The sequence below is a fragment of the Zeus faber genome (assembly GCF_960531495.2).
Source record: "Zeus faber genome assembly, chromosome: 2".
NCBI lineage: Eukaryota > Metazoa > Chordata > Actinopteri > Zeiformes > Zeidae > Zeus > Zeus faber.
The window spans coordinates 13,589,083-13,607,289 of NC_137189.1; the positions used below are offsets into that span (position 1 = coordinate 13,589,083).

Here is an 18,207-nt window from a genome sequence, read left to right on the forward strand (position 1 = left end):
GAGACAGTCAAAAGATGGGTGTAGCCTATGAGGAGACATTTTCTCCTCCTGCTAACCTGACCAGTATCGGAGTGTTGATGCAAAAAAACAGCACAGGAAAACCTGATTTTACATCAGATGGATGTCAAAGCTGCCTACCTACATGCACAATAGGTTGCGGGGTTGACATAAAAAGGGTCACGAGGATAAATCTAGCACAAATGGAAAGTTGGTGTATAAGCCAGAAAAGTCACTATATGGGCTTAAACAAGAAACGTCAGAAATCGGAACAAGACGCTGCACAAGTATATGAGTGACAACGATTTTGTGCAAAATCCAGCTGATTATTGTTAACACAAGGAAAACAGAAAATGAGAAAGTGATCATGATAATATGGGTTGATGACTTGATCATTGCTGCCAGCGATGAAAATGCACTGAAGTTTGTGAAGGAGATGCTGACAGCCCAATTCAGGATGAAAGTCTGACAAAACCGGCAACACAATTTATGTTGATTAAGTTTGCAAAGTTTATGTTTGGGGATTAACCATGTACTGTATGTGAAAATGTACATGATGTGCGTTAGAAAACCTTATGTTTGTTGTTGCTAAATATGTTCTTTTTTTTAGATGATAACAATGTGAGCGCAAGTGGGGCTGTTGACATATATGAAAAATGTGCTCTAAATTAAGGCTAACTGGATGAGTTAATGCAGGTACTGTATGATGGACAATGATAACAGTCAATGAGCAGCACTGAGATAGACATGTCATTTGTGTGTATACAGTATATCAATGGCCGTGTGTCAATAATGTTCTCTTCCTGTGTGAGTTCCAGTCAGAGCAGAACCGATGTGACACTGTGTGTTTATCTTTCCGGGCTAGCACTGGGTATGATGACGCCAGAATCTCTGAACAACTCACCTCTGCTGACAAAAGGTGCTTAGAGATTGTGAATTAAACTGTGAATATCGGTGCCCAAATACATTTTCTATACCGGTCCCCCAATGCAAAGTAAGAATTTTACAGGTTTGTCAAATTCAACCAATGCTCTTCATGAGAACGTGTCCGTGGTCACAGGCAAAACTAACATGACTTAATTTTCCACATAGAAAGCTTTGTTTCGTTTCATGTGCCTTTGCTCTTCTTTAGACGGCCCATCAATCAAAAATCTGTCACTACTTTTGCTCATTCTCAAACACACAGTAAATGTCAGATTATAGTAGATTAAAACATTGCTAGTGTCTCTGTCAAAAATGCAATTAATTATCAATTAATTAACCGTTTGGATTGCTATTTTTTTAAGCAAACTTTGCTTTGAACTGGGTGTATTTATAATGATGAATTTGTAAGATGGCTGGGTGTAACTTCACTTTATTAGTAACGTGTAGCACCATTACATTAAGTGGAAACTCCCAGTCTCATAGCTCCAGACACCATTATGACTCATTCATCCCCACATGGAGACATTATAGAAAAACTATATTTTTACCTTTAGTACATTTATTTTAATTACTTCCTTCATTCCTTCCTTCCCTTTTCTCATTGAAAATATTCCCCGACATTTGGAAATAACCACACTATGTCTAGTTGCATGTTCAGATGGACATTTTGAGACAGGCTATTTAAATTTTTACAACAGAAGTTTGAAATTGTGCAATTTTGATAAAATCTTAAAACACAACTACATAGTCAATTTGTTAAAACACAATTCCAAGAAATATTTGCATGAAGTGCAAGGGCACATAGAAGTCCTGAAGTACATTTTCCTCAAAATATTTGTACCTTGCTTTAACCTGCTTATCTGCTATTTTAACCTGCTATTTAACTTTCTTATAACCATCATTTGGACTGCGCACACAGGCTCAAATGTAGGCTTTGCACAGACATGCACAGACACAGTCACCCACCACACTCAAATGTGGTATCTGACGATCCACAAAATTCTGCTCCACATAATTGTGTGACCACGGACCAACATCTTGTTTTATTGTGCAACATCCCCAGACCCTTAAAATGCAAGTGCACCGCCACCCACACAGACATCCAGAGTCACTGTGTCAACGAGCTGATGCTCCATGATGCCTCACTTTTAAGACTCCCGTTGCCCAATGAAAGCATCTCAGCCATTCGGGAGGCCAATTGCATTGTACCCCCTGAATTTTGACCCTCCCGTTTAATCTCTGTAGGCACGGCCGCCTGTCAGCTATCATCACAGTCAGCAGCCCCCCATGATCCTGTTCCAGCTGTGTAGACACTTGAAATGCAATTGGGCCATAAAGACAAGAATATTCACTTGTTTGGAATGGAAACCCCTTGCCTTGTGTAGTAGATATATACATACATACATACATACATACATACATACATACATACATACATACATACATACATACATACATACATACATACATACATACATACATACACACATACATACATAAAAAAGCATAAAAAAGCATATTGACTTTGCAAGAGCAACTGGTATGGATCTGGACCTCACCTAAACTTAACCATCTCTAACCTTTTACCTAACCCTAAGCATCTTTAACCGTGTACCTAAACGTAACCATCTCTAACGTAAACCTAAACGTAACCATCTCTAACATTATACCTAAACTTAACCATCACTAACATTATACCTAAACTTAACCATCTTTAACATTATACCTAAACTTAACCATCTCTAACATTATACCTAAACATTACCATCTCTAACCCAACATTTTTCAGAATAATGGGCCGTCAGAACAATGGGCAGTCCCCATAGATTTGGAGTCAAAATAACAGAATCAATAAAAAAGGGTACAATTAAATCTTAATACTAGGTGCATGAGTCCATAAATCATATCTCTATTCTTCCTATAGGGCATGATAAATGTCAGCATTTGTGACAGCAGTTTAATTTAGTGTTGTTATTATTTCTTTCCTTGTACTAATTAATTCCACTTCGAGCAACAGTTGAATGTTGCTCTCACTGGGGTGTTGTTGGCCCGGTGACCCACTCCTCCCAAAACCACATGACAGTGATTTATATCCTTTAATATAACTTGCAAGTGTAGGAAATTGAGTTGTCATGAGGATGATGGGGATTAGGATGAGGTAGCGTAGTTGGGGGGGTAAAAAAAAAAAAGTGCACATTACATGTGTAATGCACACTTTATTAGACTGCAGGCTGTTGGAGCTCATCAAGAAACTATCGACAGACAGACAGACAGACAGACAGACAGACAGACAGACAGACAGACAGACAGATAGACGGATAGATAGATAGATAGATAGATAGATAGATAGATAGATAGATAGATAGATAGATAGATAGATAGATAGATAGATAGATAGATAGATAGATAGATAGATAGACAGAGACATTAGCTCCCTCTACTGTGATGGCATGATATATGGGAAGCACACTGCAGTCTTTCCAGTGGTAGCTTACATTAGCATCGTGATTGTGAACAGACTAAATGTAAAAAACGCGTTCATTCCACCCTCCGGTCTGCTTGATACTGACCCGTAAAGCCACTCGTGGTGATCGCTGTTCCCCTGGAACGAGCGTTTGAGCTTCCCGTATCAAACTACAAGGCGCCATCACTCACCACACAATAACACTTTATTCTATTAATGTACACGAGTCACATGACACCTCTACTGTCCTCCAGGCTGCGATTCCATTCCTGTTCGCTTTGTTGTTGTCGTTTGTTTTTGGTTTCTCTCGATCGCTCGGTCGCTCTCGCGGCGCTGCTTCGTCTTTTTCCGGTAAAGTGGTCCGCCTAGAAATGTGACACCGTCTCCATGGAAACAAAACAACTGCATTTTCCAAACATGGTCACGGAAGTGAAACGGCACTGCGTGCGTGCAGGCGCGCCGTGACGTAGGCGCTGTGGTTTCACATTCCCTTGACCGTGAGAATGTAGAGGAACTGGACTATATCTTATTGTTGACATTCGCTGTTGACAATAAACAAAGTCCAGCCGCTGGCGATATGAATGAAGTGGTATTTGCAACCGAAATTGCAAAAGATATAGATTACCAACCGCAGGATTTAATGCCAAAACATAATATTCAAATAATCTAGTTTGAAGACAATGGTTACCATCGGTGATTCATTGGTATTTATTTCCATTTTCATTTTCAGTGATATATTTTTGCATCTGATTAAGTAAAAAAATAAACTATGTCATAAAATACATCTTGATAAAATACACAACGGGATGTTTTCGTGGAAAACTTGAACAGAAATATCAAGTCCGTGAACACCATACAGTGAGATGATAATTACATGCTACACATCAGTAAACCTGTTATTTTTACTTGTTACAACACAACTTGTAAGCAGTGTTCACATATTTAAGCACAATCTATAGCATCACGTTACATTTAGGGATGGAAAATAGTGTAAGATGCAAACTCTTCACATTTAAATGATACGCTTTTTGCATGCATTTAAATACGAGCACAAGATATTGTTCCAGAGAATTAACAGCACTCACTGCCATTGCACCATAGGTGAGGAAGATTCAACCTTGTTACAGTCACAGAAAAAAAAAGTCACCTAATCTTTGATAAGGTTTACACAACATCCACATGTACACTACAAAACATTACTGGGGGGAGAGAGAGAGAGAGAGAGAGGCCGTAGCTTGTTTGCTGGTTATAAACCATTTACAGATATGCTTGATAGATTGCATAACTTATGTACATTCACAAGACCAATAGTGTTGGAGAATTAAGACTATCTTTTGTGAACTCAGTTGCGCTGAGGCTGCCCTTGGTGCTCTCACAGCTCTCAGCCAGGGAATCAATCTCAGAGCAATTAAAGGAAAACACTGATCGGTAAGTGCTACACGTGGGGCTGGAAGACACAACAGGCGTGCTCAGGGACTCAAGGTCATTCGCCACTGACTTGTACAGTGTCTCCCAGTCTGAGAGACAGAAGGGGCCGCCAAGGTCGATGTCAGGGACCGACGCAGCCGCTTCATCGGCCACGGTCATCTCCAGACTGGGGACCAGGTCGTCCAGGTCATCTCCTTTCAAGTCCTCTAGAGGCTCCTCTTCAGCACTCGAGCACAGAAGGATGTCGGAGTTCCCCAAAATGGCAGCTGCGGAGGTGCATGGCATGTCCATGTCTTGGACCGCTGTGCACTCCGATATGGTCATGTTGTTTTCAGATATTTTGTCACCCTCCATAGCAGGGAATAGTGGGGAGGCTGGAGGGTCCTCTTGCATGGCACTAACATCATTGTCATTATCCACTTCATCATCCACTTCATCATCGGCATCATCAGCATCGGTAGATAGCTTACAGATTGGGTTGTGGGAGGCTAGAACCTGCTCGAGCCTCTCTTTCTCTTTCAAGAGATCAGCTATTTCAGTCTGTAGAGCTGCCTTCTCTTCTTCAAGCTTGTCGGTCTCCTGTGGGGAGGACAGGCAAATATAAGGAAGACTGTTAAGAAATGCCAATACAATATTAATATTTACTAAGATAATTTCCTGAATGGAATCACGCATGAATGTCAAACAGACATTTGGATACTTACAGCTTGCAAAGTGTCGGTGAGCTCCCTCCGTCTATTACGACACTTTGCTGCTGCAATCTTGTTCCTCTCCCTTCTGATCCTCCTCCTTTCCTCCTCCTCCCTGGAAGTCTACAATCAATCACAAAAAAAAAGCTTTTTTAAATGACCATCGTTGAGATATTGCCACGTCTGCGTTTGGCTCTAAAAAGCTAATTCCCTTGCCAAGATTTTTTCCCCCATTGCAGCATACTGAGGATGCTGGACTGGTCCATCACACATGGGGTAAAGATGCTGCACCACTGGCACGGTCCACCTCCAGTCACGATGCAAAACACGTTTTCAGCCATTTATTGACAGGAGATAACATGTTAGAAGGAATAAACACCCGTCTCTAATACCTGGCTTTTCTGTGCCTTCTTGCTGTGGAGGTTTTCCTTGTGCGGATCTGCCGAGGAAGACGACTGGGCAGCCTTTGAGCTGCCAGGGGAGGGGGAGGCAGATGTGATGACTGTCGGCTGCACCATCCACTTCAGATCCGGTGAGGTTGAGATTGCAGTCACAGTAGGAACAAAGCAGTCACTTGCACTTGTTTCAGAGCCCTGCCAAATCACATCACATATTCTGCATTGGTGCAATCACATTTCTCACCGTGCCAAATACATGAGACAATACATTTGCACGTCGGAAAATAGTAGCCTGCGTCAAACACTTGGATGGATGTGGCAAATACATACACTGTATATGTAAATTAATGTCGTTTTAGACCATCTGTGTCCATTATACAGTTTCTAGCTCAGACCTCATCACATTGCCTATTATCATTGCTTTTCGTCATCATCATCATCATCATTATCATCATCATCATCATCATCATCACCGCCACAATCCTATTTTGAAAGGTCACGACCAAGACATAATGTTGATATGAAAATAGTTTACCTAGTTAATTCGACACCAAGCTTAAAAAAATGAGACTATAACCTTACATTTAAATTAAATTTGCAACACGTGATTTAAATGTTGCGTCTTTTTTCACGGGTCCGAGGGCCAGTAGGTTTTTTTTTTTTGTTTTTTTTTTCGTTTTTGTCATTGTTATGACTCAAGAGGTTGAAAGGAAATGTTTTCCCGTCGCATTGCCTGCTATATGGACGATCTTTTTCGGGGTTTTACTTGAAGTAATGTATCCGTCTGTACCTTGGCGCTGTCCATTGATGATGCGCTACAAAGCGAGTCAGGAGGCTGCAGGCTGCACGCAGGGGTGTCCCCGCCAGGCGATGCTGTGCTACAGCTGGACGACGAGTCGTACTCGGGGCTGGATCCTGGATGCATCTCTTCAATGGGGAAATTGCAAAATAAAGCTAATAATATTGCATTGGCTGTATAAAGAGTCCTTAGCAGCTATATCGAATCCCAATTGCACCGATAAGTTCCATTTGCCGGCCTCATGAATGGTAACTGTGCAGATAGTGCAGAGGCCCGCCTTTTATAGTGAGCTGGAATTTTATGAATGAAATCTATGTGGGGGGGACCGAACCATTCCCCGATATGAACAGGTTGAGAGTGGGGTAAAGAAAAAAAACAAAACATAGGCTTTCCAGTTGAACACATGGAACGTTAAACACATGACACATATATTTTTCGGGTCCACCCAAAAATATATACACATAGTTTCATTTATTATAAAACCGAAAGAAGACTGAAATGGGCCGGCCCCCCCCTCGTGAGGTTCCCTCTGCCATATGTATGAACAACGTCATTTCATGTATCCTGCGTCTGCGTCGTGTACATCACGTTCCCGGTGTGTGACTAGTTTTGTAACACACGACTTTCATATTCCACACACTGATCAATCATTCAAATAGGGCACCTGCAGCAATTAATAGAAAATAATCTGTTGGCAAAATATATATATATATATATATGTATATGTATAAATATGGCAACATAATCACCCTTTGCTTACAGCCCCCGTGTCCTCTTATGGCATGATTAAAAACCCAGACCCAAATCAAACAACAAATGAAAAAATAAAAAAACATTCTGTCAATACCAGGCCAGGCGCGTGCATGTTTAAATACTTCAGATAAATGCATAGAAAAAATCGGGGATGCTGTGGGAGTGCAACATGTAAGCCATTGTATGTTATTTCCCACAACCTGGATGGAGCTCCAGCAACAGACTTGTCTGTCGGAAAGCAGCCAATCGCCGAGTAGACTCGACGAACCATATATGGAGCTTCCGGTTAACTCGGTGCAATTGGCCACACAAAGAGCGCAGACAGACCGGGCACGTGTGTGTCTTCACGTCCCGCTCAAAAATGACAAAAAAAACCCCGAAAAAACACATTTAAATATATAAACGGGCAAAGGGTTATACCTGTCATATCGAAACAGACATAACCTATTTATTGTTTTTAAACATTTTTAAATATATTGTCAATGAAATACAACCGCAATGTATACATCATGGCGTATGTGGGAATAGGCATTTAAGGGCATTAATTGGCATTAGGATCAAAATGAAAATGGGATGAAATAACCTCACTGATATTTAATTTATTTTATTTTATTTTTTGCATATTTTAAATGCAATGCAATTGTCCCTTATTCATTCTATGGGAATGTGCCTGAGCCGTATTTCCACAACCATGTTGGATCGTTTAACAGCAGTGGATGTTTTATAATTATTCTCTCCAGATCATCCCAGAAATCCCTCCAATTGAAAGTAACGGAAAGTGAGGGGCCTCTCGCCCCTCTCCCCCTTTCCCAGCAGTCACACCCCTCGGAGCTTACTGGCACACCATTGAGCTGCTGGGGTGTTTTCAGTGGCCACTCAGATCAGATCAGATCAGAAGGGTCAAAGTTTGGACCGGAATCCCCCTCATGATCCAAAGAGATGTTTTCATCAAAGCATAAACCCTGGACGTGGGAACGAGGTTGAGTTTATTTTTAGAAGTGAGTCTAATGTATGCAAATGAGAAGACATGGCAGATGTAAAACATCCTACTGTGAAGAATGGCACATGAACATTACCAGCTCGGGTGGAAAGAATTAGGAATTGTCCCACAATGGGGGTTTTTTTAGAGGATGATGAATTTAACAGATTTTCATCCCGGTGAGTGTAACTATAAAAGTCGTAAATTCATGTGGAGTAAAACAAAAATCCATTCTGTTTTGGGGATGTTTTGTGTTGTATTCATTGTTTGGGTTTTTTTGCAATATTTTATCTGGTTCATTCCTATTTCACGATGATTCGGAGTCTTAAAATTCCGGCTTGATCAGCAAAACCGAGCGGACGAAAACACTTTACCATTGTGCTTCGTCCAAATATCACACTGACAGACCGTCCAACAAACTACTTTGGCCTCAGATGGTCTGTTGAGAAAACATATGGTGTCCTTTTCCACCCAGTCGCTCCACTCACAATATAGAGCTCAGCTCTGAGAGCTGGCTTTGCAAAATGAGAGCGTCACTGACGCGAAGGGGTGGAGTGTTGCCAGGGCAACCAGGAATGTTCAACAAAACACTGCGATACAAATGTAGGCTATTTGTCACGTAACGGATTTGATAATCGGTTATATTTGATTAGAGTGATCATCATCAGCATGTCTTACAATTCAAAAGCATTGTTTTAACCCCCCCCCCCCCCGCCACACACACACACATATAGCTTAATGAAATCCACTATTGTATTAGTGGATACGTGCGACGATTGTGTTGTTAATTATCAAGTCATATTTATGATAACTCCAAAAAGTAGGTATTCAATATTATGTATTTTTTTGTATTATAGAATTTTAGTGCACGTACCTATGTTGTCCTATTGTAATTAAGCGGTTGTGCGACAAAGATAATGGGATTCCCAAACAACATTCGGAACACGGAAAAGTACACACAACAAACCAGCTTGCTGCACATCTTTTAGACACACCCAGATTGCACGCAAGACTTCTAACAATGCCTTCGGGGCAAAGTACAGACGTAATAAGCTGTTTGACCTATAAAGGACCTGTCAGGACATGAACATTTGACAATCAAATATTTGTCTGAATAATCAATTTTGATTGCTCTCAATATACAACTTTTAGAATTATATAGGGATGAATAAAATTTGGATTGCATTTCATATTTCTTGAAGAAGGTGATTCAATTTGCATGGTAACAATGGATGTTGTTTTTTCACAAGCAAGTTGGCACAGGTAGTAGTAGTCTAGTAGTAATTAGTCAGTATATATATAAATGCACTGTATTTCTCCATGTGTATGAATGTATATAAAGTTTGATAAGTGAAATGTTTAGACATATGTATTTAAGTTGACATTGATATTCTTTATTCATACTTTTTTTCTGCATTGAGTGACTATTGTCCAAGTTCTATTATCTAAGTTTTCACAGCAACTTTGTGTTGTCTTACATAACGTCATGGCGCTGTCGGCCATGCTCGGCTTGTGTGTGTTTCCCAGAAAGCTCCGCCCTCCCACAGGATGCACCATATTTGGAAAATGACGTGCGGGGATCCCGTTTCTGGAACCTTCCATTTCTTCAGCGCGGGGGTTGTCGGGTATGTTGTCAAGCTTATTCTTTAGGTCGGGTAACATTACATCCAATAATATATTTTAAAACCCGTCGTTTTCCGATAACACACGGCCGGCACGTGACTAAATCGATCGTTCAGCCTGTGTCTCTGTGACGTTTTGTCGTCACATTTTCAGGTGAGGTGTGTTTACCCTGGTCGACGTCACAGCCCTCGCGCAGGCTATAAAAGCCCGGAGAGCGGCGGTAGTTGGCAGGGAAACGATCAGCAACGATTAGAGGGAGGTTTTCGAACAGCGATCAGGGGTTTAGCTCACAGACCCACCGAAGGGAACCCAACTCAGCCCAAGTTCAAATCTTACAGAGTTCGGATTTAAACGGCGCCATGATGTACACCCCGTTCAACGCGGAGTGCGATTCGTCCTCCCGCTGCAGCACCGCTTCTCCAGCCGGAGACAATTTTGGATACTACCCGTCACCAGCAGGATCTGATACGAGCATGGGATCCCCCCAGTCTCAGGTATGTACAGCAACATGACATGCTTTTCAGACTGGGCTTTGTAACACACCGATGCAGGGTGTATTGTTGAACTTGAACTGGAGCAACGGGAGTTGTAACGCATAATATTTTCAAATGCTGCAAACAGTCTGAGCTGCAAACGCAAACGTAGCTCAACCACGATAATGGTGGTTATGCAATCGAAGCAGCACTTAAAGCAACTTGTACCTCTGTAACGTCATGTCTGACATCACAGTGATATTTTTAAATCATACAGCTTTTTTTTTTTTTTTATAGAACCCCCTCTTCCTTCATGTGTATTGTGCAGTAGCCCTCCCGAAATCCTGTACATATACTCAGTGAGTGCACTTCTGATCTTCTTGCTTTTCTTAATTTCTTCCAGGACTTAACCGACCAGATAGCATCAAGTGCCTCCTTCATCCCCACCGTCACAGCCATCTCCACAAGCCCAGAGCTGCAGTGGATGGTCCAGCCTCTCGTCTCCTCCATGGCCCCTTCCCACAGGGCTCACCCCTACACCCCCAGTCCCAGCTCGACCTACTCCAGACCAACCATGAGGTCCCAAGCATTCAAGGTCCACATCTCTAACAAGAGGGGCAGAGTCGATCAGGTAATTATCACCTTACTAGCTGTGTAACTACAAATGAGTCCTCACATAATAATTATTTATTCAGTAGATGATTCAAAATAGCTTGAGACTTAATTTCTCCTTGTATTCTGTGCAGGTTTCAGCTGAGGAGGAAGAGAAGAAAAGGGTACGCAGAGAGAGAAACAAGCAAGCAGCAGCAAAGTGCCGCAACAGGAGACGAGAGCTCACAGACACACTCCAAGCTGTAAGTTTTTCAAATTACCTCATTCATTCTGTCATTTTATTTTGAAATTTGTTCTCATCGTTGTGTTGACCGACAACAATTCAATTAATCTCCCTCCTTTCTCTCCCTTGACAGGAAACTGATGAGCTGGAGGATGAGAAGTCCAACCTTCAAAACGACATCGCCAAACTTCTCAAGGAAAAGGAGAGGCTAGAGTTCATTTTGGCTGCCCATAAGCCCATCTGCAAAATCCCCTCCGATCTCGACGTGGTTTTCAACGTCGCCTCTGTGTCTCCTGCCCACTCCTGTGCCTCAACTGAGGCGTCCCCTCAGCCACAAATCTCCATATCAGAAGCCACCACCTCCAGCCAGTCCATCTTCACCTTAGCCTCTAACTCAATCTTCTCCAGCAGCCCCGCCCTCCTGACCACCACAGTATCTGACAGCACAGTCCGAATGACCGACCTGGACACCTCTGTTTTGGAAGAATCTCTCAATCTACTCGCCAAGGTGGAGATGGAGACGGCGCGTTCGGTGCCAGAGGTTGATCTGTCCAACTCCCTGTACACCTCTCAGGACTGGGAGCCCCTTTACAACTCGGCCAGCAACAATGACTTTGAGCCCCTGTGCACCCCTGTGGTGACCTGCACCCCATCATGCACCACCTACACGTCTTCCTTCGTCTTCACATATCCGGAGGCGGACACCTTTCCTACGTGCGGCGTGGCCCACAGGAGAGGGAGCAATAGCAATGACCAATCCTCTGACTCTCTTAGCTCGCCAACACTACTGGCCCTTTAAGAACTCTAGAAAAACACTTCCCATCGCGCATATGAACCTGATGTATGAGGTGCATGTGCAGATCACAGGGCTATGGAATAGATGTGTACCACCACGAAGCAAATTATCCATGATTTTATTTGCTTTTTATTGACACTTGCCTATTTCAATTATGTAGCAAGTCAAAGCATGTTTTATTTTACACCACCTTATAGGTTTTGAGGTTACAAATAGTTAATAATACTTGATTTAATGGTGCTAGAGAGTTTGATGTAGTGTTGCTGTGTGTTCGAAGCAATACTGTAGTTATTTTGAGTATCCGGTTTATTTATCTGGTTGGTGGAATGTGAGAGTATTGTATAATATCGGTGCCGTTTAAAACTTATATGCTTTGTCAAACTACAGTCTGAGTGGTCTTGGTACAAGTTTTCTGTGAAAACACTTTAATTTATGAATTTTCAGTTTATTTTTTTACAAAGACTAATAATCCGTAAATATTTGAATGTTTTGACATGTAAATAAAAAATATATCAATATTTAAATTCGATGAGGTGTTGGGCAAGTTTCTTTCCGTCTCACACGCTCGAATGCTCTTTTGTTTTTCGTTGCAAATGTCAATGCTTCACCCAGTGTGGACCGTAATTGAAATCGTATTCAAGAGGCAATTAAAAGGGGGTCTAAATTTAGACTTCATTAAAAGGCAGGCTAGCGGTCCCCTTCTCCGCACCTCCACCCGCTCTGTTTACTGTTCCGTCTGTTGCCAAGGTAAACCGTACGTCAGGGCTCTGACGTCGGCGCGTTCTTTTCCATTTCTGTTTATCTACGACGCTGGCGCCTTGACGTAAAACTTCCGGGACCAAATATAGATTTTTTTTTTTTTTTTTCCCGCAACATTTCAGCTGCGACGACTGCGGCTCCGTGTCGTGCACAGCGCAAGGATTGATCGACGGCTTCCTCCGTATCGATCGTTGCGGGCGGCGCTCAGATCATTTGAATCGCTCGTTCAGAAATAATGGGAGACATGTCGGTGCAGGACTGCATGGGTAACTTGACGGGAGTCGCAGGAGTACCCATTTGGAAAGTGTATTTGTTTTTCTCCGATCGGCTTCGCTTTGTCGAGTCGGAAAACATTAATTAGGCATATTTAATATGTTACACGACATCACATGACATCACATAATGTGGGCATGCATATCATATGAACATGCATATCCTAAGTCGAGTGGTGTTGTGAAATGTACTGATTAAATTCATCGTTACAAATCGAATTATTCAGATAAATAATATATAATTTATATATAATACAATATATTAAGCTGTTGAGCTTGCAGGTGTGGCTTCTCGTTTGCAGAATATCGACTTTGAATATATTTACGGATAGATCGGGTTATCTAGAATAAAGATCTGAAAAAACAAACTATGATGGATGGAGTTTCCTCATGAGTGCATTAGTTTAGGTGGACATTAAGGTTTGCACTAAAAAAAATGCATATAGCAGTGACCCAAAACATTTAATGTAATATGTCCTCATTTTTCTCAGTGGCTCTATACACCATGCATGGAAGTTTACCCTCATACTAATGTCCACATTCTCACTGTTTCAACACTTCAAGTGCAGACGCACCCCTTTTGGCAACGGAACAGAAGTCCTAACAGCTTTAACGATACTCCCTTTTGGATGAATATCAACTGCATAATGAACACGTTGGGGGGGATTCATGGTTGGTTCATTCCAAAGGGTTAAAACAAAACAGTTCCACACTAAACATGCTTGTGTTTGAAGCAGGTACATCTTTCTGTTTGTATAGTGGGGTTTTTTTCTTGAGCAGAGCAGCACTATTTCATAACCACCAAATTATTTTTACCTGTCTGGGTCCTTGCACTAAGGGAGAGATCCTTTTTCCTCAACGTAGCTTCTATTTGCAATCACGCAAGCATCTAATAACCCTCTCTATTAATACATCCCTGCCGACCCCTGGGAGATGGAGCGGCAGCCGAAATAGCAGGTGCCCATCGCTTCTTTTAACATCAGCATCAACAGCAGTAAAATTAGAACACTATGACGCCAATCTGCGTCGGTGCTGCAACCATGGGATGAAGCAAGTGGCGTATGCCTGAGCGAAAGAGAGGAGACGACTGAGAGGAGGGGGAGGGAGAGGGAGACTGGGCAGGAGGTAAGGGCTATGAAGCTGCGAGGAAAGGAAGGAGGGAGCTAGAGAACCCTGGCTCCACACCTCTGGGCTCTCTTGAGGGACGAGTGGAATTCTTAAGGAATCTACACCTCATTGTGTGTCAATCAAGCTGTGATTTCACCATGTCTTACACATGGTGAAATCACAGCTTGCAACCCACACCAAGTGCCGTGGTGGAAATGAACAAAGTACAATTACTGTTCCAGCTGAGACTAGTGAACCCAAGCACAAGACACAGACAGGAATAGTGGTAAATATGAACAGGGATTTACTGAAGGGAACAAGAGGGTAAGACGATGGCAAGCACAGCAGGTCGGGCAGGCAGGGCAGGTAGGTAGATAGGTCAGGCAGGGAAGGTCGGGCAGGCAGGGAACCGGAGGGTTGGTGACTGGGACAACAGGGAAATATAACAATAAGTAGCAGAAATCCAACACTGAAACTTGTCGGGCTATGAATAAGCCCAGAGCGACCGGGCGGAAGACTAACCTAGTAATTCCAGCAATGATCTGGCGATGAGTTGGTGTAAAGCCAGGGTTGATATTCTGCTTGGTGATGAACTTATGGACCACAGGTGAGTAGGCAGAGCAGATGAGGTAAATTTTGTCGTTAGGGGAGAGCCGGAGAATGCAGCCATGCCCACCACACACACCCACCTTTGGGGGAAGTCAGGATCAGGATATGCATGAGCACTTCCCTGCAGAAAAAAAAAGGAACAGTCATATAAAGTCCATAAATTAGTAGAGAATTGATTTTTGGTGTGTGTTGAAGATCGTTCCAAGAAGCTGGGCCCTTAAAACAAGAGGCTGACTTTCCGAGTTCAGACCGTGCTCCTGGGAACTTAAGCATACGGTAAACCTGTCAGTTAGATAGGGTCCATAGTTCCAATCCAGCATCATTGCAATATAAGATGGTAATTTTTCCTGAAATGGTCTTAAACAGATACCATTGTTTATTATGCCTCTCCGTCAGAGAAGACCAACCCACTTTATCGCACAGGATGCAATGGTAAGTACCATATCTATCACCTGTAATACATCTGAGGGCAGAAAGATGAAACCGTGTCTAAAGGTTTAAGAATAGAATGAGCAGCACTTCTATGAATTACATGGTATCCATAAACCACACTAGTGCACACACCATAAACCGTGTTTATCGAAGGCAAGGCAAATCTCATTGTCATTCTTGAGTCACCATATTTAATATCCAGGATACTGAATATGACAAGTTTTACTTTCAATACTTGAAACATTTAACAGCAAGTACTGATATGCTTTTACTAAAATAGAAATGTCAATGCGATATTTTCAATATTGTTTGAGTAATTTTGTATCATGATATTTGTACTTTTACTAAAGCAAAAGGTCTGGGTTCTTCTTCCACCACTAGCCATTTATCTGAAGGTTAATCCTGTATAAATGCCTTTACAGTCTTAATAGTTCACATAATTGTTCCCACTGTCGAACTTGCAGGATTCTGAAAGTCTAATTGTCCTTAACATGAAGTTGAATAGTGGAGAAGCCTGCTTTTTTGCATTCTCCAAATTAAATCCTTTTTGAATCATGTCAGCAATTGCACAAAGGGTGTGGTAACACACGTGCGTCACTGTGCTTTCTCTTTTTGGGAAGTGTTGCACTCTGCAAAGCCTGACCTGGTTACTGACGCAAAGGACTGAGACCCTTTTATTACTTTTATTCTTTAGGTTTAATAGCTCCGTTCTAAGCGGTTTGTGCCATGCTATTCTGAGGACATCTGACGAGGGAAGCTACAATACGAGAGGGATTTCTCTCTGCAGTAATTACTGTTCACTTAGTGACAGACTCCCTGTCTTGTCTCGGGGGATGGCAGCAGCCATATTTCCCTGGAAACTGGGCTGCGCCATCCTATGTAATTGGGTAATCCCTGAACTGCTGACAGAAAAATAATAGCTTTAGGGGTTTCCAAATACCCCAACCAACTGCAGGTGTGATATTCCTGTTGTTGTTGTTTTTTAAAGCCAGGTTTGCTATTCATATACAGAGAGGTGATTTAATTCTAATTGTTTTTGTTTTTTTTAAGGACTGAGAATAGCAATCGCCAATGAATTAACGAAGAACATTTACCAGGTTAACGTTTAATTGAGAAGGAAGGCTTATGACCTTTACACATCAAAGCAGACGTATATTCTGGAAATAAAGTGTGATTATCTCCCAGAATCACTTTGCTTTGTTCCAGCAACAGCCTTCAGCTCAGGGGTCTCAAACTACAGGCCCGGGGGCCACGCCTGGCCCGCGAGACAATTTAATGTGGCCCGCTACATGGTGATTGTGAGGGACCAAACAACTATGGAGGTAAAATGTGGCAAAAAATTAGGAATTATTTACCAAAAAAATATAATCAATTTAGGAGGGTTTGCGAAACAAGTGCAGGAGGAAACTTAACAAAATTAACTAAAGTATGATAAAACTAAAAATGAGGTCAAGAGACCTTAAACAGGAGTCAACATAAAGACAACAGGTCTGTTTGGACATACCAGACAGACCTGACCAAATGAAACAGGGGGGAACATACACACAGACCAAACTAAAAAGACACAAGAGGGGTGAAAGAAATATCAGAAACCAAAATGATTCACTTGAAATATAATTAAACAAGGGACTAAATAAAACAAGTGCACATGTTTAAATAACTGCAGAATAAATACAAAAAAAACACCCATCTATAAAAAATATATTATTAAAGGAAATACAAAATAAACCATCCCCCCCGATGAAGTTGAACTAGAGGGACTTTGTATGTGCACCATGAATGCAGGGTGTAAAAAGATCCTTTTTAAACAAACATAAACATAGGGAAAATAAAAGCCGGTTAAAACAAACTGTGTGTGCGTGGGAGCGTCCATGACAGTGATACTGATAAATCTGTTAATGATTTCTAAATATAAAACAGAATTAAATAGATTGTAAGAGAGCTATTTCTAAAAGTATAACAGGACAATTGACTAATGTGCGGGAGAACAAAACAAAAACAAAAAAACAAGCAGGGCGGTTTTCCCTTGAACTTCAATACTGCCCCCCGAGAAGAAGACAACCTGGAGTTTGAGACCACTGCTTCTGCTTGTATAAGAGCACACGTTCACATATAAATTCAGATTTATTCCAGGAAACAGACAATTATTAACCTACCATTTGTTTATTGACCACTTTGGGGAGAGTACACATCTATCAGGACCCTATTACACAACCGTCTGCGGGACGGTGTGATGGAGCTAACTGTGAATTGAGTGAGGCCTATGAATAACTCTCTATCACTGAGTTTGCTTTGCATTATCAAAATTATTTAAATGCATTATCATTATTAAAATACAAAAACATGTGTTCCCTGCCCTGTCCCCTTGTACTAAATGTGAGGTCAGCGTGACGTAGCAGCTTCAGAGGCACATAATAATCGAAAACAACCCCCCCGTACCCAGTCTGAACACACTGTGGAAAGTAGGGGGAAAGCATCAGTTTTGTTTTTCCATTGACCGATACACAGCATTTATACAGATGTACACGGATAATGTAAAAGCGATTCAGCTTTATTTGTATTTGAGTAGAATGTGAGAGAAGAGAAGATAAAGAGACTCTATTAATCCCCAAAGGGAAATTTCAGTGTTGCAGCAGCAATGACACATACATGACAAAACACACATAATGTACATAATGTTTTTTTAATCAATTACTATATACACACACACTGTGTGTGTGTGTGTGTGTCTGTGTGTGTGTGTGTGTGTGTGTGTGTGTCTGTGTGTGTGTGTGTGTGTGTGTGTGTGTGTGTATATATATATATATATATATATATATATATATATATATATATATATATATACACACACATATTGTCATTTTTATTTA

General features: G+C 41.6%; 2 protein-coding genes across 2 annotated transcripts; one reads left to right on the forward strand and one right to left on the reverse strand.

Annotated features, from left to right (window-relative positions):
• Positions 1-4,681: 4,681 nt before the first annotated feature.
• Positions 4,682-6,825, reverse strand: LOC307247914 (protein c-Fos-like; the record flags this gene model as incomplete). Its single annotated transcript, XM_080024057.1, has 4 exons — positions 4,682-5,392; positions 5,518-5,625; positions 5,895-6,095; positions 6,691-6,825. The coding sequence occupies 4 exons, from the start codon at positions 6,823-6,825 to the stop codon at positions 4,682-4,684; spliced, it is 1,155 nt and encodes a 384-aa protein (XP_079880183.1).
• A 3,471-nt stretch (positions 6,826-10,296) lies between these two features.
• On the forward strand, positions 10,297-12,687 carry fosab (v-fos FBJ murine osteosarcoma viral oncogene homolog Ab). The gene is made up of 4 exons (XM_079996736.1): positions 10,297-10,548; positions 10,931-11,158; positions 11,274-11,381; positions 11,496-12,687. Exons 1-4 carry the CDS (start codon positions 10,414-10,416, stop codon positions 12,159-12,161), a joined length of 1,137 nt encoding a protein of 378 aa, XP_079852862.1. The 5' UTR covers positions 10,297-10,413; the 3' UTR covers positions 12,162-12,687.
• The last annotated feature ends 5,520 nt before the right edge of the window (positions 12,688-18,207 follow it).

Bases quoted from the DNA above. Each gene is read 5' to 3' on its own strand.
- fosab (XM_079996736.1), top strand. From the start codon at position 10,414: ATGATGTACACCCCGTTCAACGCGGAGTGCGATTCGTCCTCCCGCTGC. The intron at 10,549-10,930 runs GTATGTACAGCA...AATTTCTTCCAG, and splicing joins TGGGATCCCCCCAGTCTCAG to GACTTAACCGACCAGATAGC. The intron at 11,382-11,495 runs GTAAGTTTTTCA...CTCCCTTGACAG, and splicing joins TCACAGACACACTCCAAGCT to GAAACTGATGAGCTGGAGGA.